Source organism: Falco naumanni, chromosome 1, assembly GCF_017639655.2.
Source record: "Falco naumanni isolate bFalNau1 chromosome 1, bFalNau1.pat, whole genome shotgun sequence".
Taxonomy (NCBI): Eukaryota; Metazoa; Chordata; class Aves; order Falconiformes; family Falconidae; genus Falco; species Falco naumanni.
Genome location: NC_054054.1, coordinates 39,202,582 through 39,216,201, shown reverse-complemented (window position 1 = coordinate 39,216,201; position 13,620 = coordinate 39,202,582). Strand labels below are relative to the sequence as shown.

General features: G+C 45.4%; 1 protein-coding gene across 6 annotated transcripts in view; it reads left to right on the top strand.

Annotated features, from left to right (window-relative positions):
• EXOC6B (exocyst complex component 6B) overlaps positions 1-13,620 on the top strand; it is a 311,968-nt gene that overhangs the window by 201,879 nt on the left and 96,469 nt on the right. For 4 of the 6 annotated variants that reach the window (XM_040590557.1, XM_040590521.1, XM_040590529.1 and 1 more), the window contains exons 18-19: positions 760-939; positions 6,288-6,317. In XM_040590557.1, coding sequence (XP_040446491.1) covers positions 760-939; positions 6,288-6,317 — 210 coding nt within the window. The remainder of the gene's footprint in view (positions 1-759; positions 940-6,287; positions 6,318-13,620) is intronic. The other 2 variants (XM_040590539.1, XM_040590548.1) reach the window with 1 other exon arrangement.

Here is a 13,620-nt window from a genome sequence, read left to right as displayed (position 1 = left end):
CCGAGAGGAGAATAGATTTTCAGAACTTATGTTTCTGTATCTTTCCACTTCTTTTTAGCATTATCCCCTAAAAATCAGGGCTGGCAGAAAGTGCTAGACTTCCCAGTCTTTAAATCATAACTCAGGAGTGTCCACCCAGATACTTTATATAAAATCTGAAGGCCGTAACTGGATCAACTATGGTGTGCCTGAATTGTGTCCCATGGCTGGAGAGCAGGAGATGGGAACAGCGCTGAGGACTTGAGCAACAGCAGGGAACTGCTTAGGTGAGGTTTGCCCTTGGGATAACTCAGCAAGAGACTAAGGCTCCATGTCCCCAGGGAAGTCCATTTGTTGTCTCTTAGGGCATCATCTGCCTGTTTGGCCTAAGGGTGAGTTTTCCTATCCTTATTCTGGTAGGAGGTTCCTCTGCAGCCCTCCTGCACCCCATACCTGCACACGCATCGGTGGGTCTCCACATTTTTCCAGATGGGACATTCCTCTCCCAGCTCTCTCTCTTCCATCCTGTGCTAGATTTGTCTTCCTGGTTCCCAGGTTGTGTCAGAAGCAGACATCAGCTTGACCTTGCCTACCACTGAGCTGGTGGCACATGTCCCACCGGTCTGAGCTAACCCAAGGCTGTAGCAACCATGTAGGTGCCTACAGGTGCTTTGTGTTGTGCTACCTTAAGGGCTAAAGGTTGGGTCAGTCTCCCATCCTGTCACTTGTGTAGAGGTTGTGGTATGGAGACTCCATCCCATGTGACATCTTGTTTCCCAGGACGCCCGCCATGCTGCTGAGGAGGAGATTTACACTAACCTAAACCAGAAGATAGACCAGTTCTTGCAGCTGGCGGACTACGACTGGATGGCCATGGAACCAGGCAGCAAGGCCAGCGACTACCTTGTAGATCTCATTGGCTTTCTACGCAGCACGTTTGCTGTGTTCACCCACCTCCCGGTAAGCCATCTCCAGCGATTTACTTTCTTTTTCTGTCTGGGGAACGCACGGGCATCCAATGTTGAAACTAACGGTTGCTCAAGCTTTATGGAGTGTGATGGAAATGGAGCCTTGGACTGTCACATTCTTATGAAATAACAAATCTGTTTTTAAAGGAAGCTATTTCATGCGTCTCCCCAAGTATTTGCAAGTCTGCGTATACGTGAACGAGGGAACTATCACAGTCCGCCATGCAGAATCAGGATCATAATTCAATAGCCACCTATATTTTAGATATGTTAACTTTAAGCTTAATGGACGTTCAAGATTTTTTTCAAGAGGTGCCAGTATCTGGGTGTCTATTATTTGAACTGCAGATACATTTCCAAATGTTTGTCAAGTCACTGAATGCCTTACATCAAAATATTGCTCTGTTGGAAGGCAGCATATGTTTCTTTCTTTTCTCTGCTGTCTAAAATATGCCTGTGTTTATGCTGTTATTGCAATCAAGAAAATGTATTTTATGTTGGTTTTTTGCAGTTAGCGGAGTAATGTCCCATTGCATAGGAAAAATAGAATCATCAGGGAGTTTCTTTTTTGCTCAAACAGCTTTTTCCCCCCCCTTTAAATAAGATTTGTTCTGGGTATATACTTACAAGTATCTTCAATCAGCAGGTATTTTGAAATAGCAAATCCACTGAACACTGTATTTGTTCTAAAAGTGATTTCAGAGCTTTCTTCTTTCCTGGACTGTTATTTATTTGTTGTTGCTGGATGCCCAGGTTTATAGTACACCAGCACCAGGCATCTTTCATTAGCTTGGATATAAACAGGAAGAAAAGATTTAATAATACACAATGGCAGTTTCCTTCATTCTACTTGTTTATGCCACTATGATTGCTCTGCTGGAAGGATGTTCAAGCCATCCAGAGCTGTTTTAGGAGGTGTTGCAGCCCCAAAACTGTGCAGCCTTCTGCATGGCTCATGTCTTTGGCCTTTCTATCACAGCAGGAAGGTTTGACAGCAGGATGGAGATGAGAACTGATTTGCTGTGGATGGAGAAGCCCCCAGAAGAGAAGTGAAAGTGGCTTTCATGGTTCTCTGTGCCTAGAGGTGGTGTTGAGGAGAAGGTGTTTTCTTGGCTCTGTTAGCAGTGGAGCAAACTGCTAAAAAAGTTTTCACTCCTGGGCAGAGAGGTCGGAATGGCTTTCATCCGTCTTCTTGTTCAGGCCAGGTTTATTGCTGAAACGTCACCTCTGTTGGCAGCCTTGAGCTGTGTGGCTGGTGGCCATGAGAGCAGGCACGGGACGGGTCCTGAGGACCACCTCAGGAGGTGCTTGGAGGTGGCTGGATTCCTCAGCTGCTGCATTTCTCCTTAAAAAAGGAAGATGTGGCTGCACAGGGGTAATAGATCACCTGGAGACTGCTTCCACAAATCATACTGTGGGAGTACTTACACAAGCAAGTAATGGAATTTGACTCGTGAGTCTTTGCACCAGAGCATGAAGCATGGCTAGCGAGAGAGATGAGGATGAGGAGAGATGCCCACAGTGATTTATGAGATGGACTTGGGGTGATTTATCTTCCTCAAATATTAATGTTTCCTCTTTGAGTGAGTCAGAATTGTTTGGGAAACCGGGAGGACAGCTAGTTGGTCTAAAAAGGACCGAGACAGATCAAAGCAGCCTTTTTCTATTCCCGGACTGGACTAGAAAGGGCCCAGCTGAGGAGAGGGCTGTTTGCATTTGCAGTGCAGCACCTTATCTTCAAAGCATTGCATGGCACTGATCCTCCTGACAGCCTCATGAGACAGCGGAGGCAAGTCCATCAGATGCTGCAATCTGATTTGTGAAGCTGTAGATCTGGTTCAGTGGTTTGTAGGAGATGTAGGTCTGGGATATTTTTATATACATTGGAGTTTCTTCCTTTAGAGGAGTGCCGTGAAGGTGCTGTCACTGACCACTGCTGGCGGGTCCTGGCATACCCTTGCAAGCAATGGTGGGTGAGAGCAAGTCAGGAAGAGTCAGGGTACATCTAAAAGGCACCCAGGTCCTTCGGTGTCTCTGCTGGTTTGTCTTTACAGGGTTCAAGGGCCTCTTTCCAGTGGCTTACTTAGAAACACGTTAAAGTTTCTGGACTTTGCTAAATGAAATATGGGAGATAAGGTGTGTAGAAGCCCACATCTGTCTGAAGCAATGCAGGAAAATGACAGAGAGATTTGTGAAAGCACCAAAAATGTGGGATGAGCTTCGTTTGTGAAAGGAAAGAGTGAGAGGGGTTCAAGGGGGAAAGGAAGTATCTCCAAAAAGGGTGAATTAGAACTATAAGAGCATATTGCAGGATCGCTAGTGGCAAGGCAGAGCTGTTTCTGTACTGCTGTTCCAAATCCAGCCCAAATCATTAGCGCTATAGCGTTAAGATGCAAGAGGAGTTGCTGCCCTGTTTGAAATGAGTTTGCAGCCTGGTCCAGCTGTAAAATACAGGATTTCCACCCTGCCAGTAGCTCACAAAGAAAAGCAAGTTACTGTGCACTATCCTGGGAGCATCTTCTCATTTCTAGAAGTGGACTCTGTGCAACACTGTCCCTTCCTATTCTCATGTCCTTTGCTGGTTTGGAAATGCCCCCGTCTTCCAGAGGTGATAGTTGGGTACCTCCATGTTGAATTTACACAATTTTAAAAAAGTGAAAAGTGTTCTCCTAGTACTGGAACTTGCAGCAGCTTTTTAGAAGAAAAGTGTGGCAGTCTCGGGAGATGACTAAGTGCAGGAGCTGAGCTACTCGCTTGCCTTTTGTCACACAGTAATTAGACCCAGAAAAACCTTCACCTGCTGATCAAAGAAACTCAGCCTGGGCATGTTGGTGGTTACCGTGCTAAAATTACACCAGCAAAAAGTGCTGTCCTGTAATAGAACGGAGCCGAAAGTCCTGAGCCTGCAAAAACGCAGGCGGCTCCTTAACGTGATGGGTGTGAGTAATCCCATTGTCTCTGCTGGGGCTGCTCGTCTGCAGGAAACCTTGCTGGGGTCAAGGCTCCAGTGTGCCGCAGGGCAGATCAAACCGCCTTGAAAGGTCCGGTTAACTCAAGTCAACGTTTTGGAGAGGGGGTGAAGGAAAGCAGAGATGCTGAGCGAGCTAAAAGGTGACTCTGAGCCAAGATTTGGGCATTAGGTTTTGTCTCTCCCTTTTTGGATGTGTGAGGCTGAACTTTTCCTGTTTTTATTGGGGGGAATCCCAGAATGGTTGAGGTTGGAAGGGACTTCTGGAGGCCATAGAATGGTTTGTGTAGGAAGGAACCTTTAAAGGCCACCTAGTCCAATGCCCCTGCCATCAGTAGGGACATCTTCAACTAGACCAGGTTGCTCAGAGCCCCATCCAACCTGACCCTGAATTTATAAGGATGGGGCATCTCCCACCTCTCTGGGCAACCGGGTCAATCTAGTCCAACCTTCCTGCTCAAGCAGGAAAACTAACCCAGACCAAAGCTCGTCCTGGCTTGTGGAGCAGCATAAAGAGTCTCCACTTTCTCTAGTGTTCAAGCAGGAATTGCAATCCCTAATTTTTCCCTTCAGAGCATCAGAGTAGACATTGTGGGAGATGGTGGAAACCGCTTGATATTAGGAATATCTGGAATCGATTTACTTTTTGCAGCTTTGCTTCAGGATGCTGAGCCCCCGTCTGCGAAGGGCATGGTGGTGGGCACAGCATGTGCTGGCAGCGGGGAAAAGTTCATGGTGAAGTTAGCAGGGGTTTTGGTGCATACCGCTGCTGCATGAAATTTTCGTGGTGGTTTAGAGCCACAATTCGAAAATGCTCCACTAAGTGCCCAAAATGTCTCAAAGCAAATAAAACGCTGGTGGAAATCAAAGCATAATTAACATTTGGCTTCAAGGCTGCCCTCTTCCTGTATTAACCAGGGAGAGTTGGTTACTGCTGCTGCTGAGCTTATTAATATGGGATGCTCGGGGCTCCTTTAAAAGAAAATACTTTTTTTAGAGAAAAAAATACTTTAAGGGGGGAAAAAAGTGTTCTAGGGGAAAAAAAAAAAAAAAGGTGGTTTCTGGTTTTCAGCAAGGGCCATGGCCTCAAAAAATTAACATTTCCAGCATTATACTTTTGAAAGAATGACTGAAAAAGCCTTTTGTCTTTGATGGCTGATTGTTGTTTTTATTTCTTGTTAGACAAGTTAATGTAAATCGCATTGACAGGGCTACTCCAAACACACTGATTTGTTGACATTAAGCTTCTCAGAGATGGAGGGTTGTGTCAACACCTACAGTGAACTGTCAGGTTAACAAAGCAAGGATGTTTTCTTGGGGGAAGGTAGCAGGGTTGGAGGGAAGGGGGGGGTGTTTTGTTTTTATTTTAAGTTTCCTTTAATCCTCTGTTGGTCTTGTATCTTGATAACCTCCTTTGGAAGGTAATCAGGGCAGGTCAAGAGGTGATACTGACCCGGGAAGGGGAAGCAATCTTTCAGCAATCGAACAAACTGTAACCTCTGTCAGCTTGAGCAGTTCAGTGTGAACTCTCTGCAAAGTGGGTTTTGGGTTAGGGTTTTTTTTCCTCTTTTTTTCTTTTTCCTTTTGTGCTTATTTTTGCCAGATGGCAGGCACAGATTTCAGCTGGATCTGCGTGAACACTGTCCCTGCTCTGCCTGCAACATTTTTGCCTTATTCACCATATTGGCATCTCTTTCTGGTTGCAAATGAATACGCCAGCCCCGACAGCTCTTGCTTTAGTAGAAAGAGCTTTGGAAGTATTTTATTTTTAAAGAGAATGATTATCTATGTTATTTAAAAAGCCAAATCCCTCTGTAATATTTTAAAAAGCAAGACACTGTGCCTGAAAGTAAAGTGTCTTGAACTTTGCACCAGCCACAGCTTTGACCACGTTGGGAGGGACCCAATTGGAAAACAACAGTCATGAAAACATTGTCTGAGCACCAAAGACACCTTCTTTAGATTTGCACGAATCCTGTCTGTGCTTAGATAATGTCCCTTTGCCCTGGAAAGAGCTGAGCAAGAGCTGATTCCTGCTGTCACTCACTAGGGTTTGACATCCATTACCTTCATCTTCCAGGTGGGAAAGCTGAGGCATGTGGGTGTTGACTTCCAGAGTATACTTAATGGCAATAAAACTGGTCTTGTGGTACTTTGATTTCCTCCTCATCCTCTGTAGACCAGGTTCAAAGAACCCATGTTTTGTTTTTTTTAATAGTTCGCCAACTGCTGAGCAGCTGGTGCCTTGGTTGGAGCATTGGTGGGTTGTAGGCACCTGTGGGTGATGACCTATGTGTACCTCTCTGCCTTTCTTGCTGTTGCTTTGCTCTCTTCTGCATTTGACTTTCAACTCCCTGTGTTGTCCTCTGTAGGGGGATGTAGATGTCCACTCTACAATGTCGGTGAGTACAAGACTGCGTGTCATGCGCATTTGGTCTGCTCTGCTCGCACCTCAAATGTTAGAGGGTGAGTTGAACCAGAAAAGGTCCTTTGTCTTGGAAGGGAAAAGATTGAGTAGAGGTTTAAATCAATAGGATAAATTAGAGACCAAGGGAAAGGGTTTCCTTCCAGACAGGTTGCCCACAAGCATGCCGTTGCAGTTACATTGCTAAGTTGTGGCTTTTGGAGCATGTCACATTTAACTGGCTCCTTTTATCTCCCATGAATCCCTAAATGTGCGGGGAATTAGGGGAAATGCCTGTTATTAGGGAAAGCATGATGGCATCTTCAACCTCTGCTTGAAAGAGAAAAGATCTCTGCAAAATCCCCCCTCCCTCCCTCCCTCCCTGTATTTTGTTCAGACAATTCCCCCATGGGGATTTCAGCCTGGCATTACTCCTGATCTAAGTGCTCTGACCCGGGGCTTGGACTGCTAAGCCTTCCCTCTGTCTGGAGTGGTGGAATAGTATTTTATCCAGAAAATAGTGTAAGTTCTTGTCTCCCTATTTGGATTAGGGCAATTAGCACATAGAAAGTGTAGGAGACCTTTCAGACCTACCTTCTGGTTCAACCAATCCCTCTAATTGTTGTCATTTCTGCTTGTTTCATGTGCGAGAGAAAAAGCTGCGGCATTTCCATGGATAGATCGCAAACAAAGTGCTCTTGAGCTACCTTGTTTCCTCTATTCCCATGTCTGCAAGGCAAGGCACGTGCGAACAAAGCGTGCCTCTTTTTTTTTGTTGTTTTGTTTTTGTTTGGGTTTTTTTTCTTTCTTTTGTTGGTGTGGTCCTGCTCGACGCGGTTGTGCGGTGTGAGATGCGGCTGGCGCGAAGGTGTAGCCTCTACCCCAGCTTCTGCTTTTCCACCTTTAACCCCTGCTCGTCATTTTAATGCTGAGCTGCCATGGTAGTATTGATATTTCATGCCACGGTTGGATGCTTGTACCCCTTTTCCTGGAAACTGAGCATAGCTAAGCCTTGAGTATTTGCAGGCTCTGGGCACCTGGGGGTTTCTAAGTCAACATTGAGGTCTCAAATCAACGCCAGCTTCTGGAAAGAAAGAGCCTTGTTAAAGCAATTTGAGGCCAGCTTCCATCAAAGCTGTGGCTTGGCTGCTGGCAGGGCTGCGGGAGCTGCCCGCACTGCTGGGGAGCAGGCAGGGATGCTTCGGGCATCCCCTTGCAGCCACGAGTTTCCAGGAGTGGTGTTGAATGTCGACCATCCGACGTGGTGTCCTTAGAGCGTACCCTAAGAGAGACAGATGCAAAAAGTGGTAGTGCCTCTGGCTTTTCAAGACTTTCAACCATTTAGAAGCCAGATGTATTTATTTCTTTAATTGAATCCAGTGCCTAGACAGCTATGGAGACAGCTTCCTATGGAGAGGGGTGCATTAGTTTCATTAAGGTAAATCAATGAAAAATAATACCTGGAGGTCCCCTGGAAAGGGTCAGGGATGGAGTAATCCCTTTATATGGTGGGACTTTGCTAGCCTGCTCTTTGCTCATTTTGTTCTTAACTGCAACAGATTCTAACTTTCCTTTTAACCCTTCTAATTTTCTGTTCTCTAGGTAGTTGTATTAATTGGTGGAAATAAATCACTAATCTGTCTGTCTAAAAGAGATTGAAAAATAAAAATCTGATTGCAGAAAACAGCAGGACAAAGGAGTAATTGTAGCGGAGCTTAAAATGTCCGGTGGGAAGTAGTTGCGGCTAATCCTGGGAGTTTCTTGGTGTTGTAGATACGGGCACACAAAAAACCCCGAGTTGCCTGAGATGCAGACATGAACAGGGCATGAGCAGCATCCAAAATCCTCCTGGTATGGTCCTCAGGGGGCTCCCTTTGCTCTCCAGAGATGATCTGAGTCTCTTGAGGGGGGGCACTTGGACCAGCTTGCCACGAAGGTTGGTCAAAATGCTCCTAAAATGAGGGTGCCTTGGTGGGGAGAAGGTGGGCTGGTGGCTGGAGCAGTGCTTGCATGACTGTGGGGCACCATGCTGCCCGCCTTGCTGCGGGCTGGTGGCGGTGCGTTGCTTTCTTGGGCTTCTCGAGTGTCTCCAAAATTCCAAATGCTCACCAAAGTGAAGGGGTTGAAACAAGAACTAATGGTTGCTTTAAAGCAGGGAGCAAAGCGTTCAAATACAGAGGTTTTAGCTTTGTTGGCTGGGGAGAGGGCTGACCTCTGGTTAACCCAGGAGCACTAGTTAACTCGAATCTGGGTAAGCCAAGTTATCTTGTAATTACGTGGTTTCTTGTCTGCTTTCAGCACTTAGAAAATTAATTGAAGCTAAAATGCCCAGTCCCATAAATCCTTTAAACCAGGGTGTGCATACTTCCCTAGGTATTGCTTCCCTTTGTGTACTCACCTTGGCATGTTTGGCTTTGATTTTCATTTTACAAACTTAGATTTATAAAGCTATTTTATGCTTACTTTTGCATGCACCTACATACACAAAGAATCAAATGTGTGGTGTGGGGAATTTGGCAGCTGAAAATCCATCCTCAGCATAAGGAGTCCAAACACGCTTGCTGCTTCCTGCACCAGAGCCCCAGCCTATACCTTTCAAAAACCAATCAGAAGTTCAAGTATGGGGTTTCTTTTCCCCTTTAATGAATTTTAGTGAAAGACTTTGCAGCTTCGTGCTTTCCTCTTATTTCATCCCCTGGCAACCTGTAATCTTGTAAAGCTCTTCTTAAATTGTGAACATGCTAAGGAGTATCAATGAGCACCACTGCTGCCAAAGCCCCCAGCTGCCTTCCTTAACCTACCCATGGGAGGAGACCTGCTTGTCCTAGAGGAGCCCAGCCTTCAAGTGCAACATCCTTTGAGGTCCCTGTGCAGAGGGCACTTGAGTTGAGGTTGCATGGAGGAGCGTTGGGAGCTCATGCCCATCATTCAGAGCCAACAGCCATGTTAGTGCAGTTGAGTGCTGTTGGTGTGGTCAAAGTGGCTGCAATTAAGGACATGTCATTTTGTGACCATCTTGGGGGTGCCTTTACATGGAGATAAGTTCTCTCTGGATCTTGCAACCTAGGTTAGATGTAATAGCAAGAAAGAGCAGGAAAAGCATTTAAAAGTGCAAGCCCTTATGGATTTCTTATGGTCGCCGTGGTCCTTCTTCATTGTGTTTCATGAAAGGCAACAAATAAGGAGAGCCTGATGGGTTAATTAAAAAAAAACAAGGCAACAGTAATTTCTGCAGCTTTGACCATCCATCTTTTTCTTCTGTTTTAAGATAACATCTAAATATTGAAAATGGAAATTTAACGTATGATTTAGTTTTTGGAAAAATTTAAAACAAGGTGAAGTTTCATATGCTGCTTGTGTTGGTCACTCAATAATCAGCTCTGCTTGGGGAAAAAAAAATTCTCCCTAACTGGGTGTTGATGGCTCATGGAGTGGAAATGGAGTGGGTGGGTGGTACTTTTTTTTGTTATTTTGAGCTCATAATTTTTTCCAGTTTGTTCAACATCTGGGCCTTAAGTCATGTATTAGTTGCGTTTCCAACAGGCGGCCTGTACGTCACGGCAACATGCTGACCCTTCCTTCGGCATCTCGGCAAGCAGAAATCTGCGTAAACAGGGAATCTGGAGCATCCCTGTGTGTGCAAAGGGTGATAAACCCTTGGTGGCAGTGTGCTGGAGGGCTCTGCTGTGAGGATAAGCGCAACGTGCTGTGCTGTGAGCCTCAGGATCTTTCCCCTTTTATTAATTACTTCAAATTATAAAATTATATCGCCAAGATGAAGCGATTTCAGTTCACTCTCTTTACGTCTTCTTACTGCCGTAATTGGCAGATGCTTTGCCCTGATAAATCAGCAGAAGGAAGCGTGGTTCTAGCTCTTCGTACGCTAGGGGAGAAAATAAAAAAAAAATATCTGTATTTAATCAACTTTTTGTTTCCAAAATGGCAGCTGCTTTGTATTTAATGGAAAATCAGACTCTTCCCAATGGAAAGAATGTTATTCCCAAAGTGAATACAAAAGAAAATACAAGCCACAAAAGAGGAGGATGAAATATGTAATTTATTTATTTATTTTCTCGTTCGTTCCAGTTGTGGAGTCGTGCGCTCCAGTCGTGGTCGGGCCGTGGCTCTGGTTTGCGTCAAGTAACTCAGAAAGTCTCAGCCCGTGGACACGGGGACCAGGAGAGAGCCTTGCTCTGCATTAAGGGGCACAAATAGGACCAAGAAGAATTAAGGCTACTTCACGCTTCATGTGTACATAGGGAGACTCATTAAATGCAGGTTATTTATGGGTTTAATTCCTCTGCAGGCTGAGATGTCTTCGCTGTTGGAGCACCAAGTTTTTTGCTCAACACCTCTTGTCGTGGGGTCTTTTTCAGAGGTGAATGATCTTTGTGGAGACCCCAGTGGTGGGCACAGGAGGAGGAAAAGATGGAGGAGCACCTGAGCCTGTGCTTTGTCCAAGCCCACGCAGCAGGCCTGTGGGTTGCCATCCTCTCCCTGAGGTCGCAGTGAATCTACAGCACTGCTCATTCTTGGTCTGCTGCTGGTGTTTGCTCTGAAGCGCGTTTAAATGTTGAAAAATTAATATTAAGTGCTGGCGGGTGGCTGCCAAATTGCCAACATGGTGAGTCAAAAGCCCCAGGTTTGTACAGTTCAGTCAATGGTGCAGTTTGGTTTTGGGTTCCCTCCTGCTGCTTGGCCCGGGATGTTGAGCCATGCTGCGGAGATACCTTCTGGGGGAAGGAGAAGTGGTTTGAGCTGTTGTGATGTGCTTTGTCCACATAATTAGGGTTTTGCGTGGGTTTTGGTAGCTGCTTCCCTGATGACCCCTGCACCTTCCAGGCTCGTGATGCTGTTTCCCAGCACAGGAAGGTGGCGCGGGCATTTGCGGTGCAGCTCATAACAAGCATGGAGTATTTACAGAGCAGGTAAATGTGACTTTTTTTTATCTGTTATTGTTTAAAAAAAGAGGGTCATGTAAAGAAAGCAGAAGGCAGGAGACTTAGAATGGGAGTTTGATGCCACGGGCTAAACCTCCAGCCTGATGGAGCAGATGGTTACATGGTTAATGAGAGTGTCTATAGTTATATTCTTTATCCTTGTTAGCTTTGATTTAATTCCTAGCATTTCTAAAAGCATAATGCTGTCGTATACCTAACTGGACTGGAAGGAGTGCCTTCCAACCCGTGTCCACTGTGAAGGTCCTTGCACAAATCTCTGAAGCATCTCAGAGACTAGACAGCAGCTGGATGCTCCAGCGCAGGCGTTGCTCATTTTGGGTGAGCCAGGTTCTGCACACAACTGTTTCCATGCTATAGACTTCTAAAAAGTGGTTAATTAAAAATATCCTGCCATGCATTTTGGATGGTGTGCAAGGAAGAAGATGCAGATCATGGAATCCTCTTATTTCCCTGGGGTTTTTTGCATGTGTGCATATGCAAAGGAAAGAGAAAAAAACAGCAGCATCCCAGCTTTGCCACAGACTACTGAGGTTCTACAAAAGACCTCTGCCTGGTTGTGTTTGTGTGCCTCCGTAAGGCTTCAAATGAACTGTCCCGGGCTCAGTTGTAACAGCTGTGTCCCGAGGTACTTCTCTTCTCTACCCCCTGCCCTTCCTTCTATTTATTTCCCCATTAAAGAAAAAAAAAAGGGGGGGGTGGGAATAGATATTGCTTGTTGACTCTGACAGTGCAGTCAAAGTGAGGGAAGAATCTTGTGTTCCTATGCGTGCTTTGGTCCTGGATCCTTTTAGATCCTGGATCCCGTGATTATACGTGGTTAGAAAATCCATCAGTTGTACTTTTGCTGTTGGGTATATTTGTTCCTGCTGGTAAGCAGGCAGATGCAGTTCATAGTGCCAAGACCCCTGGATGCTTATGTAGGAAAAACCTTGCCATAGAGTTGGTTATTCCACAAGTTAAATGTCATTTGGTTAAAGACCAATAAAACCCAAACTGAATAAAACAACATTATTAAAAAAAGCCAAGCCCTTTCAGATCTGTCTGTGGGAGCTGGTTGTGACAGTCACCCCTGATGTGATTTCTACTGTGCTGCTCTGTATGAGAGCCTTGAGTCTCCCACCGGCTTCAGCCAAAATAGCCTCCAGCTGTTGACCTTGGGCATCTTCGATACCGCCAAACTGTTAGGATTTTTCCTCTTTTATTGGAATGCGAGGGGATTTATATCGAGCTGCAGTGGTTGGTGTGACTGGCTGGTTTATTTTTTGTGTGGTGAGGATAATTGCTGTATTTGCTTTTTTTCCCTCCTTTTCTTTTTTATTTGTGTGGTTGCCTCTAAGCTTCTGTTGGGAGTTCAGCTTTGCCATGTGTTTGTCTTGCTGCCGTATCTGTGACAGCCTGTTTTCCCTTTAATGCTCAAAATAGAATAGAAGTGGTAAATGTTTACTTCTGAAAATGACACCCCATCGGTTTTTTTTTAAATACCTCTGGAAGACAGCCACTTAAACATGGGCTTGCGCTCAGCTTTCACATGAGTTTGAAAGCAATCCCGGTCCAGCCAGAGGATGGTGGCTTTCCCGGTTGGTTGGAGCAACTGCTCTTTCACTTTTCAGATGCTCTCAGCTTTCCAGGTGAGTGGGTCTTTGCATGAGGCAAATTTCACTTGGAATTGTGTTATTTGGCACTGCTGTAAGGTGTTGCTATTCAGAGGTTTGCTATGGTGAACTTGAGATATTTCACTGATTGGAAGGCTGTCTCTTGAACCAAGCTGTCATGTGATAGGGATGGTCAAAGACAGCAGAAGACCAAAATCCCAGTTTCACTCAGGAAAGGCTACAACATTACCTTGATGGGGATAATGTGTTTAAATCTGGTGATTTGCTAATGGCACCAAAGCTGCTTCTGTAGATGACTACAACCTGCCCTGCTCTCAGCCCAAGTAATCGGGTGTAGAGCAGAGTGGAGCAACACCTGCAGCTCATCCTGCACAGAACATGGGTCCTCCTAAACCAGGAACTGTCATTCATCGAGTCACTTTTGGCGTGGGCAATCCTGTTGAGAAAAAGGCCCTTCTTGTTCTAGTTAGATGAGAACACAGATGTCTGTCCTGTTCACTGCGAGTAGCAGGGTGGATTTTGTAGATGTTGGAAGGGAGGCTGTTTATCTGGAGGCGATGTCGTTGACTGTTCCAGTAGGTCCCACAGTGTGTTGAGTTTGAAATGCCTTCCTCTAAGAAACATATGTCATTACCTCTCCTTTCATAAGTTTGGGCATCAGGAAACCTTTAACTTTGTAATTGCCAAGTAATACAAAGATCTGATGGGGGTCTGAGGCTGGGAAGCA